Below are 21,902 nucleotides of genomic sequence, written 5' to 3' on the forward strand. Positions count from 1 at the left end.
ACAGGAACTATATTACAAAGCAAAACTAAAACTGATAGTGAAATGGAAGATGCCTCAGTACAAGGTGACACGACGTGCGAAATACCTGGAACAAAACAAAAGTATGAGCGACCAGTTCGCCTAAATGCCATTTGTTTTATATACTTTCATCAAAGTAAGCTTCTCTGTTGTAAAACTACAATTTACTGAGCACATCGTGTCTGTCACCCACGAGTGCTAAACAACAACAAAAGGTACCTTTCAGTGCAACGGGATCAATGGTAAAAACAAAGTAACGGGTGAAAGGAATTTAACACGCTGTGTGGCTCAAACACTCCACAACAGCAACCTGTACGGCTCAAACACTCCGTCAGGTAATTAATAATTAAAGGATTGTAACACTGTGTGGCTCAAACACTCCACAACAGCACCCTGTACGGCTCAAACACTCCGTCAGGTAATTAATGATTAAAGGATTGTAACACTGTGTGGCTCAAACACTCCACAACAGCACCCTGTACGGCTCAAACACTCCGTCAGGTAATTAATGATTAAAGGATTGTAACACTCTGTGGCTCAAACACTCCACAACAGCACTCTGTACGGTTCAAACACTCCGTCAGGTAATTAATAATTAAAGGATTGTAACACTGTGTGGCTCAAACACTCCACAACAGCACCCTATACGGTTCAAACACTCCGTCAGGTAATTAATAATTAAAGGATTGTAACACTGTGTGGCTCAAACACTCCACAACAGCACCCTATACGGTTCAAACACTCCGCCAGGTAATTAATAATTAAAGGATTGTAACACTGTGTGGCTCAAACACTCCACAACAGCACCCTATTTTTCGCTAACGGCTCAAACACTCCGTAATAGCGTCATTTCTAATTGAGAGTTGCACGGCTCAGGTACTTGGATTCTAGTCTCTTTAATGATATAAGGCAAAAATGCCAAAACAATAAAATGTCAATCAAGTAATTTAATAATTCTGATACTTAGTAAACTCACAGGTAATTGTTGGTTATTTTTACAACTATAATAATTCAGCACAATTCAGTCCTTTCTTTTTTAAAACCACATGCACGAAACACTACACACACACTAAAAATGATGAGATCTTAGCTGAGCTTTCTGGCTTCAAGCGTTTGTTTACCCGCAGGTACTATTCCCGGGCTTGTCCCATGCATTTCATTTTCGACTGCTCTTAACTTAATGTGTCTGGTGTCGCCGGTGTGATAGCGAACCAATAAATTAGTCTAAGGAATAAACTAAATTCCAACAAGTAAACTCATTTCTTACACGATATAAGTGTTTTGAGGTTAAGAACCTACCTGCTGCAATACAACAAAGTGGCAATAATGTGTTTGCAACGTTCTCTTAAATCGGCTTTGCATGTGCAAGTTATTAATATGATATTGCTTAAATCACCCAAAATCGCCTCACCAATTACATAACGTGAATCACTTTTTAAATCCGAAGTTTGTAAAAAGTAGGCAGTAAACTTGACGGAATTTGAAGGCTAGCTTCCGGATTTGTTATTTCCGAATTTTATAATGTGATTGGCATTAAAAACACGCTCACCTTCAACGAAATTTTCTTTCCGAGGCTTTGTGTCAGCCCAATCACATATTGTGTGAATACTTATCATTTAATCGTAATTTAAAAACTTGGAAATTGCACGGTACACTATAGAAACTACGATAAAATTTTCCTAAGCGGCGCCATATTTTTAGGGTCCTCCCATTTGACGGATCCCAATAATCACAATTCTTTTATGAAAAGCACACAACAAAGTAATTAATACTGAAACAACCCACAAAAGAGTTGTTCCATAATTTTATAATTAACTTTTCAGTCATGCATTTGACTTATTCGCGGGCAGGTATGTAATAAGTTAAAAGTTGGCATATCTATTACATATATGAGTATGCGTATTTAATACGTATTAATATTAATAAAATTTTCAGGGTAATATTTTTTTGAATTAGCACATAAACTGCTACTCAAGGGAATGAATTTATTAAACAAATAGTTAAAAGTGAGGAATGTTTCCTGGAGTCACCCTTTTTTAAAGTATTTATTACCATAAGTTAAAACAACATAAAAATAAAAATTCTAAAGAATTATGTTGCAAAACAACAATAGGTAGTACTCACAAATGTATTGATGGGACAAGTCGGGTGCCTATTCCACCTTCGTGTTTTTGAGGCCTTTTCATAAGTGATGATAATCACCTATAATTGATAAATACACCAAACCCAAATAGACGCGCCTAATTATCACGTCATTGACCTATAAAAGTCATCCCATATGTCTGCTGTTTTCTTTCTATCAAATTCATGACATACAAGGAACATTGTATTATCCTACCTTAGAAAAACAGTGCCTTTATAGAGGAGGACACACAAAGTTATATAAGGTCATTTCAATTATATTTGTGGAATAAATAAAGTATTTTGCTAAATTATTCAGTGGTTTTCTAAAAAGAGTGCAATGGGATCCAATTTTATACAGTATCTTTGAAGATATCATAAGTAAAACAAACAGCAAATATTGTATAGTTCCCCTTAATTAACAGTTGTTTAAAACAATACCACACCATGTGACCCACATGTCCTATCTTTTATTGACACAGTGCGGCAAATTTTAAACGTATATCTACTGCATTCTTATCATTTGCAGCGAGTGCAAACTTTGTAGGAAACTGATTGTTAAGCACTAGTGGATTTGTACCAGTAGCTCAAATGGCGCGACGTATTTGACTTTTATCCCGGAGACTATCGTTGTAAGAGCGTGCACGTACATTTTATGAGCATTATGGTGCACCTTAAAACAAATCTACTGGTATGCAAGGGAAAGAAAAGTAGGGAAAGAGCGAAAGATAGGAGACAAAAAATTAGAAGAAGTGGCTGATTTTAGGTATCTAGGAAGTCAGATAAATCAGTACGGAAGCAATAGTAGGGATATAAAGCAAAGTATAGCTCAGGGTCGAGTAATTTTAAGATTCGAAAAAGATTGTTAAAGGTGTGTTTGGAGCGCGGCGCTGTACGGGTGCGAAACATGGACAGTGGGCGCGGCGGAAAAGAAAAGGTCAGAAGCATTGTAAATTTGGTGTTACAGACGTATGATGAGGATATCAAGGTTAGAAATGAAGAGGTATTACAAAGAATAGGAGAACAGAGGACTCTATGGAAGTCAATAAGAAATAGGCGAGATATGTTAGTAGGGCACCTTTTCAGGCATGAAGGTCTAGTCAGAGACATATTAGAGGCAGAAATGAGGGTTATGAGGGGTAGAGATGGACCTAAATTACATTACTGTTGTTCTAGGTTGGTTGTTCTAGTTTTAGGGAAATGCTTAGATTAGCTCAAGATAGGAAACAGTAGAGGTGCGTCTGCAGCCAGTCTTAGGACTGACGACTTTATGATGATGATGGTGCACCTGTTACCTTACAAGTTCAGTGTTTGAGTTTCTAGGCGAACAATCTCTTGTGCGACGGATAGGGCGGAGGGGCGCAGTACCTTGGCAGGACGCGAATTCCAGATTTCAGTTCGCTGCACTTGCTTGTATGAGGTTGTATGAAATAACGCATATATCAAACGCCAGTACAAAACATTAATGATCTGCATGATCATATGATGATCGCTCTAAATGAAATACTCCAAATGCCGGACGTTTTTGCACGACTCATAAATAATTTTAGTAGACGTCTTCTAGCACCGAGTTCGAATTCGAACAATTATTGTAGTGTGCATATGTATGAAAGTGAAAAGTTATTCTTCCTAAAAAACCTGATAAGGTTACGAATACTGTAAGTAAAGTATTTACAATACCTATCGTTTCATATTTTGTGAATTAATGCCTACATTAATAATAGTTTATTTTGAGGTAATGATAAAAATTTGAAATTTCATTTTTGTGTGCGAATGTAGAGGGTGATATTACTTATTTGTTGACGTGATGAGGATCTGTAAGGTTTTTTGTATTCAATGATAGGTAAAGGGATTTGTTTGATGAATAAAAATATGAAAAATTTTTGTGTTATTTATCTAGAAGTATTTCCCAACTGTCAGTTTATTCACGCAAAACCTGATATGGTGGAGGCGCCGGGCACTATGTTTAGTAGTAGCCGAGCAAACTTTAACTTCGTAGTAGCCGCTACCTGAGATGAGTTTAGGTCACTCCATACCAGTGATGTAACGGAGGTAATTTATCGGAACCGAAGGCGGAGTCGAAGTTTTTAAATTTGCTTTATCGAAGTCGGAATCGGAGTCGGAATCAGTGTCGGAGGCAGGGTCAGAAGTGGTGGCATGAGAGAGAATTTTTATTTAAGGACGAATAAAACATTATTTAGTCAAATTTTTTTCATTTTAATTTTCAATTATAAAATAAAACATAAACAATGAAAAAATAATTGACGATAGAGTGCTCAGTGCACGTAGTGGGAGTCGGGTGGATTCCCCGCGCGACATGTATGAAGTTCATATTATGAACCTGTTCATCACAGTCGACACAGGCCGCCGCTATGTTATGCCTCGACCTCCGATTAAAACCTTCGATTTAAAAGTGTCGGAGCCGAAGTCGGAACCGAAGGTGTAATAATAATCGGAAGTTCCGACTCAACGGAACCGGAGTCGAAGCTCCGTAACATCCCTGCTCCATACCCTTCAATGAGTACAAAAGAGTAAGCAGTAATGACTTTCTCTTTTTCTTCTCCCTTCCACTGTCATATCAAGCCCCTTCATCCCTTAGATGAGCGAAGCCTCTCTCGCAACTTAAATAATACCTACGAAAATTTTTTAATGATCGTCCCGCATCTCAGAGGTAGCATGCCGGACTACGTTCGCAATACTATTAGGTTCGGCTATGGAAGAGGGGACTCCCTTACGAAATGGAAGGGATAAGAAAAGGAAAGAATCATCTCACTCGCACTCGCAGGATCAATAAGGAGCTCCTTGGCTATACTTGAGAAGCACTCGGGAGTCAAAAGAGCCGAGTTTGTCCCGCTCTGTAGTAGTAGGTTTTGTTGATGTTTATTTTAGCTGATCGAAAACCAGTAGATACTGTTTACATTCTCTATCAACGAAGCCTCTGAGTTCTTATCTCCATTCGGAGCACAGATGCTGACCTACGTTACCAATTGACATCTATTCGGATTGTTTTGGTTGTGTTTTGTTACAATGCGATTCTCTGTTCCATCTAGTGTACACCCTCTAAATCTTGACACTTATTTCAAAAACACCCCGTATACAAGAGATATGAACTTATTAATGGTTTTACTGGGTATCGGGTAAACAAGCGGTCTGTGACATTAGACCTGCCGATGACATTATTGTGAAAACTTGCAGTTTATTTTTTATTTATGTAAAATCTAATTTTGTCGGTGAAATTAAATTCCTTAAATTGTTAAATGAATTTAACTTTGCCAGTAGACCGACTAGTTGTTTTTTATAGGTTTTTATTCCATTTAATAAGAGCGACGTTTCGATTTGTGTATAGTGATCATCAGGCTGAAGTTATAAAATTTGTCATCTTTGATATCATTCAGATGTAAAAAAACATCTTCGTTGCCATCGCCTTTATCTGTAACCATGGAAGATTTGTTTACAATTCGTTGACTTGAATTCCACGTGGAAACAGTACGTATTTCCCTCAATAGAAATAAAATACATCTTTGACTTGTTTTGGCTTCATAACATATCAATAAATTAGTTTAACAATTTTGACGAACACAAATAAATAAGAACACAACGACAGAGAACTTAGCAATAATATCACAGAAGACGTAATTGCACATCAACGAAGATGTTTTTACATCTGAATTATATCAAAGATGACAAATTTTATAACTTCAGCCTGATGATGACTGTACACAAGTCGAAACGTAGCTCTTATTAAATGGAATAAAAACCTATCAAAAACAACTAGTCGGTCTACTGGCAAAGTTAAATTCATTTAATATAAAATGTTTCAAGTTACTACCAAATAGCATATGTAATTGTCTATTGAAATCTAAATACTTTTTTTTCAAGAAACATGGATGTTGGTTGGTACACCTATGAACTATAATGTTATGTGTTACATTTCAAAAAATTAAGTACCTAAATACATTCACTATATACGAAATGAAAATACTCCTGGTTGAGTATTTACTTGCTCTAAAATCAAGGGAAAACCTGCAGTTGTCAAATTATCCACAATAAGTCGTAGCTATGAAGTTTTGAATAAAAAGAATTTGCAATGAAGAAATACACATAAATCTTTCTATAATACCGGTTAGTTAAAAATTCTAAGGCTTTAAAGTCAAATGTTAATCTGGATAATACCTGCTTTAACTTAAATAGCAGTTTGTCGCAAATTACATTAAAAAACCAGATTAGATGACGATATAGTACAAAAAAACATGTTTTTGTTGAATTCCTCTTATTACGAAGTCTATTTATAAGGCAATAAAGATAATTAAATTTATCCATTATAGAAATGAGGTCTAATTAGTACTAAGTAATTAATGCAAAGATAAATATTTGTGGTTCTCCTATCTGTTAAAAAACAGCGTAGTGTTATTCCATTTTGACTTACTTTTTCACGTCGTATTATAATCCAATCCAATTAAAATTGCTTAGCTTATTTTACCTATATTCAGTGGAATGTTGGAAAACTATTGCATTCTTCTTCTGGCGTCGGTTATCCCTTCAGAAGCCTCAATTTTTTGCTCGTGTTCTAAACCGAGATGTCAGCTTCTTTGAAATAGGAAAATATTTCCGTTATAGACTGCAAATAAAGAAAGCAGCATTATTTGTGTTGTCTCCTCTCCTCCATGTCACGTATGAGAAAGAATGTCTTCCCTATAGTATATATTCTGGTAATACCCTTTATTCAAAGTTCAAAGGATTTTGAAAGTTCGTTTAGTTATGGATAGTTTCCAGAGAAGAAGTGATATTTTCAGATAGACATGGTTAATAAAAAAAAATATATTCCAAATAGGCTCCCGCAAGAGTTAAAGATTAGATTATATCAATCATGCTTTGTCTTCTTTTGAAAACAAAGCGAATATCAGGAACAATATTGTAATGTTCTTGGGTTTAACAAAATTAACTTCTAAGACTGATAACGACAAAAAACTACTTTATTTACACTTATTATTAAAGAACTTAAAAACACTATTAAATTATTACTAAACTTAGGTGATAAATTATTCTATTAGTTACACTACTGTTCATATATCACTATTCATTGCGCTATTTATTTCACTGCTATCACTGTCAATTTATTTCTCGATTCACTTCTGCAACGGTCAATTTATTTCTACCCCCTCTCGGCAATCGTCTCTTCCTTTAAATACTGTTTTGTTTCCTTTCGGGAACCTTCTCGAAACGTCCGGAAAAGTTTCTTTTTCTTTGAACTGTTTAACTGCTTTCCCAGAACTCAGATACGACACATACATTTACAAATACGGCGCACATGAAAAAAGGCGCCCGCGGCTAGTCGGCGATTCGATAAGGCGCTCATACATACGTATGCCCAGTCGCACACAAACACGCTCGTGCTCGCTGCAATATGCTCATATTAAATACGGGAAGAAGGAGGACTTATCTTGTCAAGGCTGCTTGCTCAAGGTTTTGAGTACTTGTGTATATCTTGTTTTCGATATAGGCTCCTAGTGATACGAAAACGAAACAAATTCATGAAAGTGCAACTAAAATGTACAAAAAAAAAATAATATTCTTTATAACAAATTAAAAATGTGGGACTTAAGTTGCAAATTGAATTGTTCAACAACTATCTGGCGGATTGTTTTCATTTTTGGTGCACTACTTCTCATCATCATCATAAGACTGGTTGGACACGTATCTCCACTCTTTCCTATCCTGAGCTAATCTTCACATTTCACTGAAACTAGAACAACGCACATCCTTAACTATTTGCGGACAGTAATCTAATCTAGGTCTACCTCAACCCCTCCTAATTTCCGTTTCTACCTCTTATATGTCTCTGACTAGACCTTCATGCCTGAGAAGGTGTTCTACCAACCTATCTTGTCAATTTTCAATTGACTTCCACAGACTGTTCTCCTATTTTTTCTAATACCTCTTCTCTTCTAACCTTCTCTATCCACGGTATCCTTATTATTCTCTTGTTGTAAGCGTTGAGATTTAGGATAAATATCTACTTGGTGGAGCAACATAAGTGTCCTGGTCAGGATCAAAACTTTTGCTCGGCAATTCGTTAGCGTACAAGGATGACAATTTGAACTTCTTTCCAACTTTGCCTGCTAACTCGTCCTTGAGGGGATTGAAACTAAGGATTCCTGCGATACTAAGAGCAGTTACCATTTCTTGGGAGGTGTTGGTTGTATTATTGTACAATGAACATTCTAGTCTATTTGCAACAAAAGTTATTTAACTAAGACAAAATGGCGATCAAATAACTTTTTGGGTCATTTGGCTGTACGATCTTCATCAGTTTCCCTTATTTTTAATGAAAACTAACACAAAATCCGATTTGGGCTACTAATTGTTGTATTATTAGTGAGGCATCCGGCCGTTTCTGTTTCCAATAACATTTTAAAGGATTTAAAGTAAAAAGCGGCACATAGGAATTTTCTGTATGTATAATACTACTGGTCTGCTGTATCTCTATAGAAGAATAAAATAATTCGAAGTTGTCTGTATTCTGTCGAAACTGCCAGACGCGGGTCGCGATTTCGATCTTTTTGAATCTGATCAGCGCGTCGCAGGCAGCTACGACAGAACACAGACCAACTTTTACCTGCTGCCTTAACAGCGCGTTTTAGAAAATATGACAAATGGCGCGGTAAGCGCGATCTGTAGTATATGCTACATTTTAGGATTACGTATGCTCCAACAAGGTCCATTTAAATATATGGATATCTACTTGCTGAAACGAATCCCGACGTAGCTCACCTCAACGTGGTAGACACGTTACCATAATCGAATAAAATAATTCGACCTTGTTGAAGCATACGTAATTCTAAAATGTAGCATTATACTACAGATGGCGTTTACAGCGTCATATGTCGTATTTTCTAAAACGCGTTGTTAAGGCAGCAGGTAAAAGTTGGTCTGTGTTCTGTCGGGCTGCCTGCGACGCGCTGATGAGATCCAAAAAGATCGAAATCGCGACCCGCGTCTGGCAGTTTCGACAGAATACAGACCACTTCGAATTATTTTATTCGATTATGGTAACGTGCCTACCACGTTGAGGTGAGCTACGCTGAGATTCGTTTCAGCAAGTAGATATCCATATATTTAAATGGACCTTGTTGAAGCATACGTAATCCTAAAATGTAGCATTGTACTACAGATGGCGTTTACAGCGCCATTTGTCGTATTCTCTATAGAAGAAGTATACTAATTCGATAATGTGCCAAACCCTATTAATTACTTCTAGAATATCCAACTTACTGCATGCATTACAACTGTATCTGTGAGTTTCAGTTTAATTTTAATGTTTTTTTACTTGTTAGAGATAGATTTGCTCATCATTATTAAACCTGTTTTATTTTCCATACTTTTAAATATATACAAGGTAGTCAAATATTTCTTGAATATTCTTTTGTAAACAATAATAGGCCGATTTTGTCCCGATAGTCAGGTTCTGCGAAGGTCTTCCATGACAACTACCTTTGTTAATTTTATTATTGATGCTCTTCAATTACAGGAATTTCACAGCTCGAGGCAAAGTTATACGTTGTTGGGTTTTCCCCTAATTTGCTTCTGGCTCCTATTCTTTTGTTGCATACCAAGTTCTTCGTTGTGCCTGTAGTTATAATCCGTTATTTCATAGTTAATAATTCATTTGTAAATAAATTCTGTATACCTATAGTGTTTTATATTGACTTTCATTCGCACCGTTAAAGTCAACATTTTGAGAAAATACTGTTCGTGATTTCACGGCAAACACTGTGTGTGAATTGGGCTTATAAAACATTTATATGTACACAATGTTCTATGTACACATGTGTGCACGTTTATAATATAATTAATTTGATGTTTTAATCTATAAAGGCATTACCATAAACGCCGGGTTTCAGCAACCAGATATTCGCATTGGTGAAACCGCGACTGACAGATAGTATTCAATAAAGCTCAAAAGCAAGTTAGTAGTGTTTATTTTGAAAAGTAATTTTTGCAATATCAAGCATTACTGAGAATAACAAAATTAGATGTATTACCCGTTTCCGGTAGTACTAGCCCCAAAAAAAATTTTCATGCAGTTAAACAAATTTGGCACTTTTGTGGTTTACTTCCCACATTTTTAAGAATAGTAGGTTGCGGTTTTCGCAACTGTTTGCTATTTTTATAAAATTAAAAATTGCACCAGTAGAATTTTCACAGCTCTTTTGCCTTTTGAGATATGTACAGATTGGTACAGATTGGATTAAAGAGTATCACCTTTGAGCTATCTCAAACATCTTTAAACTAATCGAAGAAATAATAACACATTCTTATAGATTTTTTCCGTAGAAATCAGTGGCGTAGTCAGCTTCCTTCTTGCATCTTCCGTTACATATAATTACACGTTTTTCGAAAACAAGTTCAGACTTTATGATTTTCTAAAATTTTCTTAGAATAATATAACCTAATAAGTCCATAGACAGAGATAACTGCGAATACCGACGTTCAGTTTTTACTATAGGGCGATCATCAAATAACAGGCAGTAATAATTCAAATAGTGCTAGAGGGTTACAGAGAGCGAAGGGCAAGGGGATGTAAAAATCAGTAGCGGTTCGTTAAACGGGGCCATCAACTTTCTCTGCCTGTTTCTTGCAATTTTGCCGTTATGTGCGAGGATTGTTGAAAACCCAATACCAACAATAGTTTGGTAGTCTTTTGGTATTTTGCGAGACATAATTTAACAATTTTAGGTAAAAATAGTCACTACTGTATCATATAACGTTTGGTAAAAGGAGGAGGGGTACAGAAACATTGTACGGAATGGGAGAAGTCGGATCAAAACATCTTCTATGCGTAAATAGACATGTAGACATTAAGAGGAGAAGGGGTGAAATTACCTACAACAGCATTATTTCCAAGAGATATAGATGGAATTTGCATTGAATGTAAAATATAATCAACCGAAAAAACTTAGCCTAACCTAACCTAAAGAGAAATAAAAGAATTCAAATTTCTATTAAACTGTAGAGGTGCAGTAACGAAAATGTAACAAATTCAAAAAAGCTTCTTAACCAATAATATTGTAGGAAAGGTAATTTTACTGTTTGGCATGACTTACTATTTTCACTATTATTTGAATTTTAAATTTGTTTGAATATATTTATAATNATAATAATATTACTTATATTATCGTATTCATGTATGCACTTAATTAATAAGTTGTCTTTTGTTATAGGATCAAATACTGGAGATAAAGGAAGTCTTAATTACAGATCGAGATTCCACCGCAGTTAATCACTACGACATACGTATTTTAAATGATAATTTGGGTATTTTAGAAGAAATATGCATGATTTACGAAGATGATAGAGATGCTGAACCCCAAACTGCAATTCATTGTAGTGAGTATTAACTGTTTTTTCTATTATATCTCTTTATATAATCGTTTACTTGTTTGAAAAGGCATACATTACCTAATGTAAAGGGCTGAAAATGGAACGCTACAGTCAATTACTTTTACTAAATTCACTACAAATACTGGCAAATCTCCCCAGACGGCGTTTACTTGATATCTGTAGTTATTTAGTAATAGATACCGTTGTTAACTTACAGTCGAAACTGTCCGCAGTTCACTAATGACAACAAAAAGTTTCTACAGAATACTGATCACGAACTTGTTATGTGTGGGAATTGCTTTAAATTACTGTTATATTTATTCCATTATCTAATAATAATGATCAACGTTTTACTGTTTAAGACGCAAACTAAAGTGGGTATTATTTTTATTGAATTCTCTTAAATTTACTCACTCAACTATCATTCAGAGAATAACCTATCCCTCCAAATTTAGGAATATGTCCGAGCCTTAGTAATGTTGTATGGTTGAGGTTCCCAAAAGTGGACTCGCCTGTTACACTTATCAGAGGCGGTCGGGGTAGCTCAGCTGACATGAGTGTTAAGCGTCAGTAAGGCGGCAATTATCCCTTGAACCCAAGAATGAATTTCGTAAAAATTTTGAAGCATTAAAGAAAGTTATAGAACTACCAAAAGCATTCTGAAACAATGCAGAATTGCCTACAATATTTTAAACTACCTGTCAGGAATTTTTAGAAAATTTTAAGAAATTATGGAAAGTTCTAAAATTTTCTACACCATTTTATCACACACAGCTTTCAAATATTGTGTTCTTCGTTACTCAGTTACTGAATTTATTCTAAGACATTTTCGGACTTCTTATAGTGATTAATGTTACGAATAAATCTTACCACCCACGATCAAATACTGCTACTAAATTCTCGCATTATCAGTGGACATTATTCTTATTCCTACTTAGGCTGACTCTTTTAAAGAGACATAGTTTTCGTTTCTTAGCAAATTTTGTAATGGTGTTCTTGAGGCTCACAGTTCCTTGTAGTATAAAAGACAAATGCAAGTATAGTACGTATTAATGTTCGATACATTTCCAGGGAAAGCTTACGTAAATCGTAAAGCGTTGCATTCAATTTAAATGCGACAAAATAAATTTGATAAGGGAATAAGGGAGTTAAGCTCGGAAATAAATGCATCCTGATGGAATGCTTCTTCAAGTGGATTTAAAAAAGACCACAAAATAAACTTATTTATTGATACTACTATTAAAATCGACATTTCAGTGTGATCCTTACTGTCCCTATGCTATCGTACCAATATTCTAATCTGATTTACGAAAAATAAATCAAGAAAAAATTAAATACTTCCTTTTTAATGGATATGGAATTAGTTTTCCTTTCTACAAGGACTAGCGAATTCAACACGCAGATGCATTTTGTCCAGCTACACCATTGGTCAATATTTCCTGCAAACATCACGTTTCAACTGTTCACTCTAACCGCTGTATTTGACAGTAATTGCATTGCATTTCACAGTATTATGCCCCTGTTCTTGATATTTTTAACAGAAGATCGTTTTATGTTTTATATTTTATGACCTTTAAACGCTGATTGAATTTTGACTACGTATTTAAAATTCAGAGCAGATATTTTGGAAGCGACTAAAGTTAATATTTATTTTAGTTTCATGTTCTGCTATGCTGCTCGAAGTAGTATCTACTTCTAAACGCAGTATAAAGTATATTTAAAAAAATTGTGTATTTTTCTTATTTTTAAACGTAATTTCCACCAACGTTAATATCCTCGTCCTAAGGGTGAGTGTGCTTATTTATTTTTTATTTGGATGTTCAAGCTTACAAATTGTTTGACCCCTTCAGTGTTTATGAATTTCTTACTTCGTAATTGCCCTTTAATTGGGCCAAAAAACGGAAAACCTGATGGAGAATTCTGGACTGTAAGAGGGTCTTCCACATAACACAAATAATGTTGTAAATTCGATTTTCAGAAGGAGGATTAGGAACTTCTAGCTGATATTGATAGATAAGAACAATCTGCACCATCCTGTTTTGTCATTTAAGTATACATACTAGTATTAATATATTTTTCGGCGAACCGTTGCACCGCGAATGGGCGAACCGTTGCACCGCGCGAACTGTCAAACGTTGTACCGCGAATCGGCGAACCGTTGCACCGCGCGAACTGTCAAACGTTGTACCGCGAATGGGCGGACCGTTGCACCGCGCAAACTGCCAAACATTGCTCCGCTAATCGACGAACCGTTGCACCGCGAATTGGTGAACGGTTGCAGCGCGCGAACTGCCAAACGTTGCACCGCGAATCGGCGAACCGTGGTACCGCGAATTAGATAAAGACCAGTAAGATCTCTAAATCTGACCCCACTAGATTTTTACCTGTGAGGTTGTCTGAAAACTCAAATTGACTTCAATAAATCGAAAACTGTTGAAGAATTAAAAAACCGAATCAGAGCTGAAATACAACAAATCCAGCCACATACCATTGAACCACGCATCAGGAAACCGCTGCACCGCGCGAACTGCCATACGTTGCACCGCGAATCGGCGAACCGTTGCACCGCGCGAACTGCTAAACGTTGTACCTCGAATCTGCGAACCGTTGCACCGCGCGAACTGCTAAACGTTGCACCGCGAATCGGCGAACCGTTGTACCGTGCATCGGCCAACTACTCGACCGCGTGAACTGCCATACGTTGCACCGCGAATCGGCGAACCGTTGCACCGCGCGAACTGCTAAACGTTGTACCGCGAAACAGCGAACCGTTGCACCGCGCGGACTGACAAACGTTGCACCGCGAATCGGCGAACCGTGGTACCGCGAATTAAATGAAGACCAGTTAGGTTTCTGGCCCTATCCCTACTAGTATTTTACCTGTGAGGTTATCTGAAAACTAAGGTTTACTTCAATAAATTTAAAACTAGTGAAAAATTAAAAAACAGAATTAGAGCTACAATACAACAAATCCAATCACAAACCTGGGAACCGCTCATCAGGGAACCGCTTCAGCGTGCGAACTGCCAAACGTGGCACTGCGAATCGGAAAACCGTGATACCGCGAATTAGATGAAGACGAGTTAGGTCTCTAATCCTGACCCCACTAGATTTTTACCTGTGAGATAGTCTGAAAACTAAAGGTTTGCTTCAATAAATCGAAAACTATTATAGAATTAAAAAACTGAATTAGAGCTGAAATGCAACAAATCCAGCCACAAACCTTTGAACCGTGCATCAGAAAACCGCTGCACCGCGCGAACTGCCAAACGTTGCACCGCGAATCGGCGAACCGTTGTACCGCGAATAGGCGAACCGTTGCACCGCGCGAACTGCCGAACGTTGCACTGCGAATCGACGAACCGTGGTACCGCGAATTAGATGAAGACCAGTTAAGTCTCTAGACCTTACTCTACTAGATTTTTACCTGTGAGGTTATCTGAAAACTAAAGTTTACTTCAATAAATAGAAAACTTTTGAAGAATTAAAATACAGAATTAGAGCTGAAATATAACTAATTCAGCCACAAACCCTAACCAAAGTATTACGAGACTTTCAATATCGACTTGCCTATTGTCAGAAAGTTGATGGTCAGCAATTTGAAAAAAACAAACCCTTCAATTTCAAATGTGTTAGTTCCAAGCTATTTGAATGAAATCATTCGTTCTATCGATAACTACTGACTTTGGGTACCTATAGAACATGGTACATGAAACATGATAAAAATTTGATGCAGAATTCAAAAATGTACTAAAAAATAGGTGCTTCTATTTGCAAAAGTAAAGTCGGTGGTAGTCGCTTATTTTTGGGCCACCCCGTTTCCATAAAATTACGATGAGAAGACCCGCAGCTAAAAATTAAGGCCAACGTGTTCGAACATTTTTCCAAAAAACAAATCCCTAATTTTAAATGAATTTGTTCCAACCCACGGGTCCTCGCTGTATATAAACAAAAATATCAAAGCCATACAGGGTCTTTAGCTCTGACGATTTTATTTGACTATTCTCAGAAACTAATATACATATTTGTTATTTAAAATTGATTGGTGATAACTTCATTTATGCAAAACTTAACAGCGAATAAATATACCTATACATCGTTTGAATGCCTTTGTAGAAATTTGCAGGTTGTCGTGGGAACAAAAGGCCTGTTAAACTGAATCTAGGCTTAGCATTCTGCCTGAAAGGCATCCAATCAATACGTATTAATAAATTTGTTGGATAGTGTTCCACCCATTATATTGTTAGCGTGGATCGTGATTTTGGACTGTTTGGTTCTCATCAGCACACGACATAGACAACTCGACAGAAAACCGACCAACTAACCTGTACTTTTGAACCCTACAACGACTAATTGTACAGATGGCAGATGGATATTTTTAATTTCTTTAATTGAGAGTCTAATAGATTATACGTTTGAAGATCACAACTATTGTTTTGACAATAAATATACAAAGACTGCTATAAAGAAGACTATGGGTTACTAGTCTTATGGAACATTTTCTTTATGCTACCTACAAATACAGTTTTTTAGTTGAAATAACGGTAGTTACCTAAAGAGAATATTTGTGTACCAACTTAATATTTTCAGCAGGTTATCTTTTAAATTTAAAATGTTTGCTTTGATGTTCACTGCGTTCGAATAGAAATTCCATTACATATATTGCAGTCGAATTTAATCGGAATTTGTTCTTGGAATGTCGCAGATGTAGATAACGATGACAAACGACGTTTGGGAACCAATAAGCATTGAAAGTACCTATTATTCGTTATAACAGAATTCACTTACAAATGTTAACACGCTCAGCTTGGCTGAGTTACCACTTTTTATAGTCATTTATTGAAATGGGTTTCTTTCATGGAAAACGGTGCCTTCTTTACCTCAAAATGTACATTTAGATTAAATTTTGCATTGGCTGAATTTACAGTTATTTACTTTTAGCTCATGTGAACTCAATAAGGTCTCATTGGTTTATTACACGACTCTACGGTGTATCATCGTCATAATGTCGTCAGTCCTAAGACTGGTTGAAAACGAACCTCCACTCTTTCATATCCTGAGCTAATCTTCGCATTACCCAAAAAAACTAGAACATCCCACATACTTCATGCCTAAGAAGCTGTCTTACCAACCTATCTCGGCTAGTTTTTATTGACTTTTTCGTTGGTGAGCATAGAAGTAATTTCTTTTTATTGAAGGTGACTGGATCCTGTACTATCCTCTGGTTTATATCCCTACTACTCCTTCCGTCCTGACTTATCTGACTTCCTAAATACCTAAAATCAGTCACTTCTTCTAATCATTCATCTCGTTTCTTTATATTCGCTCTTTCCAAACAAAAGTGCTTGTACTTCATAGCAAATTTAATGCTTCCTTTTGTTGGACATCCAAACATTTCTCAATTTTTGTAAATTTTAAAAGACTTCCAAAAAAGAACGTATATGAAGTTATATAGCGTGAATCTTAAAAAAATGCGTGTAGTGAAGGAAAAAAGATTTTATTGAAGAAATGAATCCAAATTCAAATCTACTATGTATGCTCTTATATAGAATTAATATATTATTTATAATGCCTAGTAGCTACGTTTCTTATTTGTTGACTTGCGTTTAGAATTAATACAATAACTGAAACATTGTGCTCCTCGAGGGAAAATAACGTTTGGCAACAACACATTCCTTAATGGGTTTCATTTGCTACTCATAACTTCTGACCACCATGGAATTCATGTATTTGTTTTCTTCAACCGACAAGCGACACCAATGTCGCCCGTCGTCGGGACGCAATTATGGTGTAGCCATTACAAAACCGCGACCTTTCTAATAATTACATCTGGTGCATTTAATAGTTTAGATTCTATGTTTCGTTTCTCATCTTTATGTAACATCTGTATCCATTTAGCTTTTTATTAAAGTATTTTATTTATTAAGTAAAACCAAAATACTGGTATGCAAGGGAAGGTAAAGTAGGGAGAGAGCGAATATAAAGATAGGAAGCGAAAGATGTGAAGAAGTGGCTGACTTTAGGTATCTAGCATGTCAGATAACTCAGGACAGAAGGAATAGTAGGGATATATATAGGATAGGATATATAGGATAGTGCAGAGTCGAGTCGCTTTCAAAAAAAAGAAGCAACTTCTGTGCTCACGAACGATTAATTTAGAAATTCGAATAAGATTGTTAAAGATGTATATTTGGAGCGCTGCGTTGTACGGGTGCGAAACATTGACGGTGGGCTGGACGGAAAAAAAATATTAAAAGCGTTCGAAATATAATGTTACCGACGCATGCTAAGAATACCGTGGATAGAGAAGGTTAGAAATGAAGAGATATTAGAAAGAGTAGGAGAACAGTGGACTCTGTGGAAGTCAATAAGGAATAGGCGAGATAGGCTGGTAGGACACCTTCTCAGACATGAAGGTCTAGTCAGTCTTTTAGAGGCAGAAACAGGAGTTAAGAGGAGTAGAGGTAGGCTTAGATTAGATTACTGTTCATAAATAGTTAAGGATGTGGGATGTTCTAGTTTTAGGGAAATGCGAAGATTAGCTCAGGATAGAAGAGAGTAAAGGTGCGTGTCCAACGAGTCTTAGGACTGACGAGATTATGATGATAATGATAATTTCATTAATTATATTTCTTCGTATTTAATCATGTCCTCTTACAACAAGTACACCATGAAAACTTTAGGTAGTATTTAATTTTTTGTTACATAGGTGACTATAAGAAAATACGCATCCTTACAGTTATTTTAATTGGGCAAAGCCGAACTGTCATTCAATAGCTAGCACTTAAAAAAAAATCACGAGTACGCGAATGTCGAATTGGCAGCCGGCCGACTCCGAAAGTCGAGGTCGCATTAAATGTGATTAAATTGACTCTCAAATTAAATTGTTATTGTAATATAATACATCAGGCTATATTTTATAGAATTAAATACATATTAAGATGTTGATTTACTTTCTACATCTTTTAACGGAATTTTATTGTGGTTATGATTAATTTGTAGTTCTGTTATAGTATTCTTCTGCCCTTCTGTTTTAATAAATACTTTACATTTGTATAAATTTCTCAGCCCAAATCCATCTTTGTAGGTACACCATCACTTAACCGTTTTTATAAAAAGAGACACCCCGATTACCACAAAGTTTGTTTACTGCAGACATGTGCGGGCATTAGGGTATCAACCCAACACTGATGCAGTCTCACATTGATAATGTCACATTAAAAGTGGGCGAAGTACGGTGTAGACAAGTTTTGTGGTAACAAGGGAGAGTCTCTTTTGATTTATTTATTTCTTTACCGCAGTTTCCATTTTCTACATTGTTTTTGAAAATAAAGCATGTAACTGTCCAACACTATTAATATTATTATATTTTATCCCTTTCACTTTTCAGAAATTCCACTGTTGACATCTTAAAGCTTTAAATTCTGACAGCACAATAAATAGTAGACATAATTATAATTAATATTCAAACTATTTTCTAACATACACCAATAAAAATATTTGGGTTTCATTAATTATCTCGTTTAAGAGGACGACTGACAATTTGCCCTTCCAGGGTATCAGTTCACCAACCGTTTCACATGTATGATACTTTCGGGTGCCAGTTCGACCCTGTCCTTTTAGGATTCATTCAGTGCTTTACAATCATGACTATAGTAATTCTAGTAAGCATTGCGCGAACTGAACTGTACTTGGAGGTCCTCTTTCTTATCTATAAGTTGAGTTAGCATTTCTTTGATAATTGTTATAATTCTGATACTTGATTTTATATTTTAGCACTTGATCAAATTAAGGCGTTAATGGGAAATAATTGTAATGAATTTTTAACAAATGTCGTTTGAGGTCCTAAAAAATTGCAATATTGTTCTTGTTTATGTTAGGTATTATGTTACTGTCAGTATAGCGCCATCTACTGATGCTGTTTGCTGATCATGAACTTACGTTCGTTCTTATTCATGTTTAATATACATTTGCATTTAATAGATACATTGAATAACTATCGTATTGCTATACAGCATAATAATAATTTATTATACATTATGAGTACGCTAAATATGAACATGTAGCATTTTGAAATTGTAGGACTTGTATGCAACATGCAAAGGTACGCCTAGGTATGTTCATTAAATGTTTCTAAAAAAGTACAGTTCCCTTGCCAGAACGTATTTTCAAATCTTAATTAAAGGAAACACTTCACGCTCTTAGATTTCTTTACTTAATGGGGTATTGATTTCTTTTCCCGTGTGGGTATAGAAGTAAATGGACGTAGAAGGGTTTGTAAAAGGTCGTAAAGGTTTTATGTGTTTACCGAGTGGCTAGACAATTTAATTGAAACAGTGCTTTTTGAGTAATACTAGAATATACATTCGTCGTTGCACTGTTCACGCAACAATGGATAAAATAGTTAACATCTGCAACAATAAGTGTTGTTTGTTTTTGGTGTTATTGTGCAATTTTGAAGTAAGGAAAATGCATTTTAATAAAGAAACAAGTTTTTAAGAAAATTGTTTGTATTGATCTTTATTTGAGGCACCTAGTCTTAATAGGTATGTATTTATGTTAGGTTACGGAGAGAAAGGGATTATGTGTACATTCATTTTAATTTTTTCTTCGCTTCGCAGAATTTTAGTTTTAATTATACACTTTTAACCCTTCAGTAAGAGCACGGTTTATTACATGACGTAAAGCGCGTGATCTACCAATTGCAGACCACGAGTTTTTGATGGGATAGAAATAATAATTTTTATATCATTTCCACAAAAATCGTAAGTTATTTTAAGACTTTTTTTTAAAAATGGTTCATAATTATATAATATAATTATAGTTTTCTCGATTCAGCGTCGTTTCGTATTTTAAAGATATAAAAGAAGTATCTAAAACTTATCCTAAGTAAAATAAGTTCTTCTCCCATGTCAGTCACTATGAGCTCGAAACTGTTAACTTCATTGCTTCGAATGGCCAGAGTCAATTGTAGAATTATGTTACGTCTAGACGTAACAATCAATCAATTCGAGTCACAATTCTACCATAATGATTGTCATCATCATAAGGTCATCAGTCCTAAGACTGGTTAGATACGCACCACCACTCTTTCCTATCCTGAGCTAAACTTCGCATTTCCTTAAAACTAGAACAACCCACATCTTTAACTATTTGCGAACAGTAATCTAACCTAGGTCTACCTCTACCCCTCCTAACTCCTATTTCTGCCTATAATATGTCTCTGATTAGCCCTTCATGGCTGAGAAAGTGTCCTACCAACCTATCTCGCCTATTTTTTATTGACTTCCATAGAGTCCTCTATTCTCCGACTCTTTCCAATACCTCTTCATTTCTAACCTTTTCTACCCACGATATCCTCATCGTCCGCCTATAACACCACATTTCGAACGCTTCTAACCTTTCTTTTTCTGCCGCGCCTATTGTCCATGTTTCGCACCCGTACAATATATAATACCGTATATAATAATATAATTATAGCGTCCTCTCGCAAAAATAAAACAAATAGCTTCCTTAAATTTTAAGCAAATAGAAAAGTATCTGAAACTTATCCTATGTAAAATTTTGATATCTTTGTGATCCGGTACCGATACAGAAATACCTACTAGACTGCGCATGATCAGGTTCTGATTTGAATTGCCTATTTCGAGCACTTTTATGAAATTCCCTATATTAACCTATCTGACCCTGATGTGGTATGCCGTATGCCTGATTTTACCCTAGTAGGTTGTGTCTGATCAGGCCCTGATCTGATGTGCCTGATTCAATTCCTATTTCGCAATTTCCTATTTTAGCCTATCTGATCCTGATGTGCTATGCCTGACGTAATCATTTATTCATTTACTCAAAACGGGACATCGGTTTATTTACTTCAATTAGCAGGATATTAATGAAAAACAAAAAGCATATTTTTTAACGTTCTTTATCTAGAAAAAGTTAGATTTTATTATAAATTGAAAATATTATGCAAAAGTATATTTATATTTGTCACAGAAACAATTTTTTTTAATATACCTGTTGATGCTTTTAAATAAAAATAAAATTCTCAGCACGTCTTTTTATATTCATCTTAGTTATCAACATCGCCTTCATAACTGAAATCTCTAACTGGGATTTTTCAGCAGTAAACAACTTGTTCGTTAAAGAAAATACTCTTTCTTCTGAGGTATTTGTAGCAGGCAAACAAAAAATATTTTCAACTAAAATACGAAATTTTCATGTTGAAGGTTGTCGGCGTGGAAGTGTTCGAATACTTCCACCCAACGAGTTTCTGTGGAAACATTTAGATTATTCCATTCGGTTATTTTTTTCGATGTAATGTAGTTAGAAATTAATGAAAATTCGTCAAATACTTCTGAATCTTTATTACAATCCTATTCAAT

At 35.6% G+C, this 21,902-nt stretch overlaps 1 protein-coding gene across 1 annotated transcript in view; it reads left to right on the forward strand.

The window, feature by feature from the left end:
- LOC108741709 (proto-oncogene tyrosine-protein kinase receptor Ret) overlaps positions 1-21,902 on the forward strand; it is a 148,601-nt gene that overhangs the window by 70,630 nt on the left and 56,069 nt on the right. Inside the window, exon 5 of the mRNA XM_025980372.1 lies at positions 11,361-11,526. Coding sequence (XP_025836157.1) covers positions 11,361-11,526 — 166 coding nt within the window. The remainder of the gene's footprint in view (positions 1-11,360; positions 11,527-21,902) is intronic.

This window comes from Agrilus planipennis, unplaced genomic scaffold (genome assembly GCF_000699045.2).
Source record: "Agrilus planipennis isolate EAB-ADULT unplaced genomic scaffold, Apla_2.0 scaffold168, whole genome shotgun sequence".
NCBI classification, from domain to species: Eukaryota; Metazoa; Arthropoda; class Insecta; order Coleoptera; family Buprestidae; genus Agrilus; species Agrilus planipennis.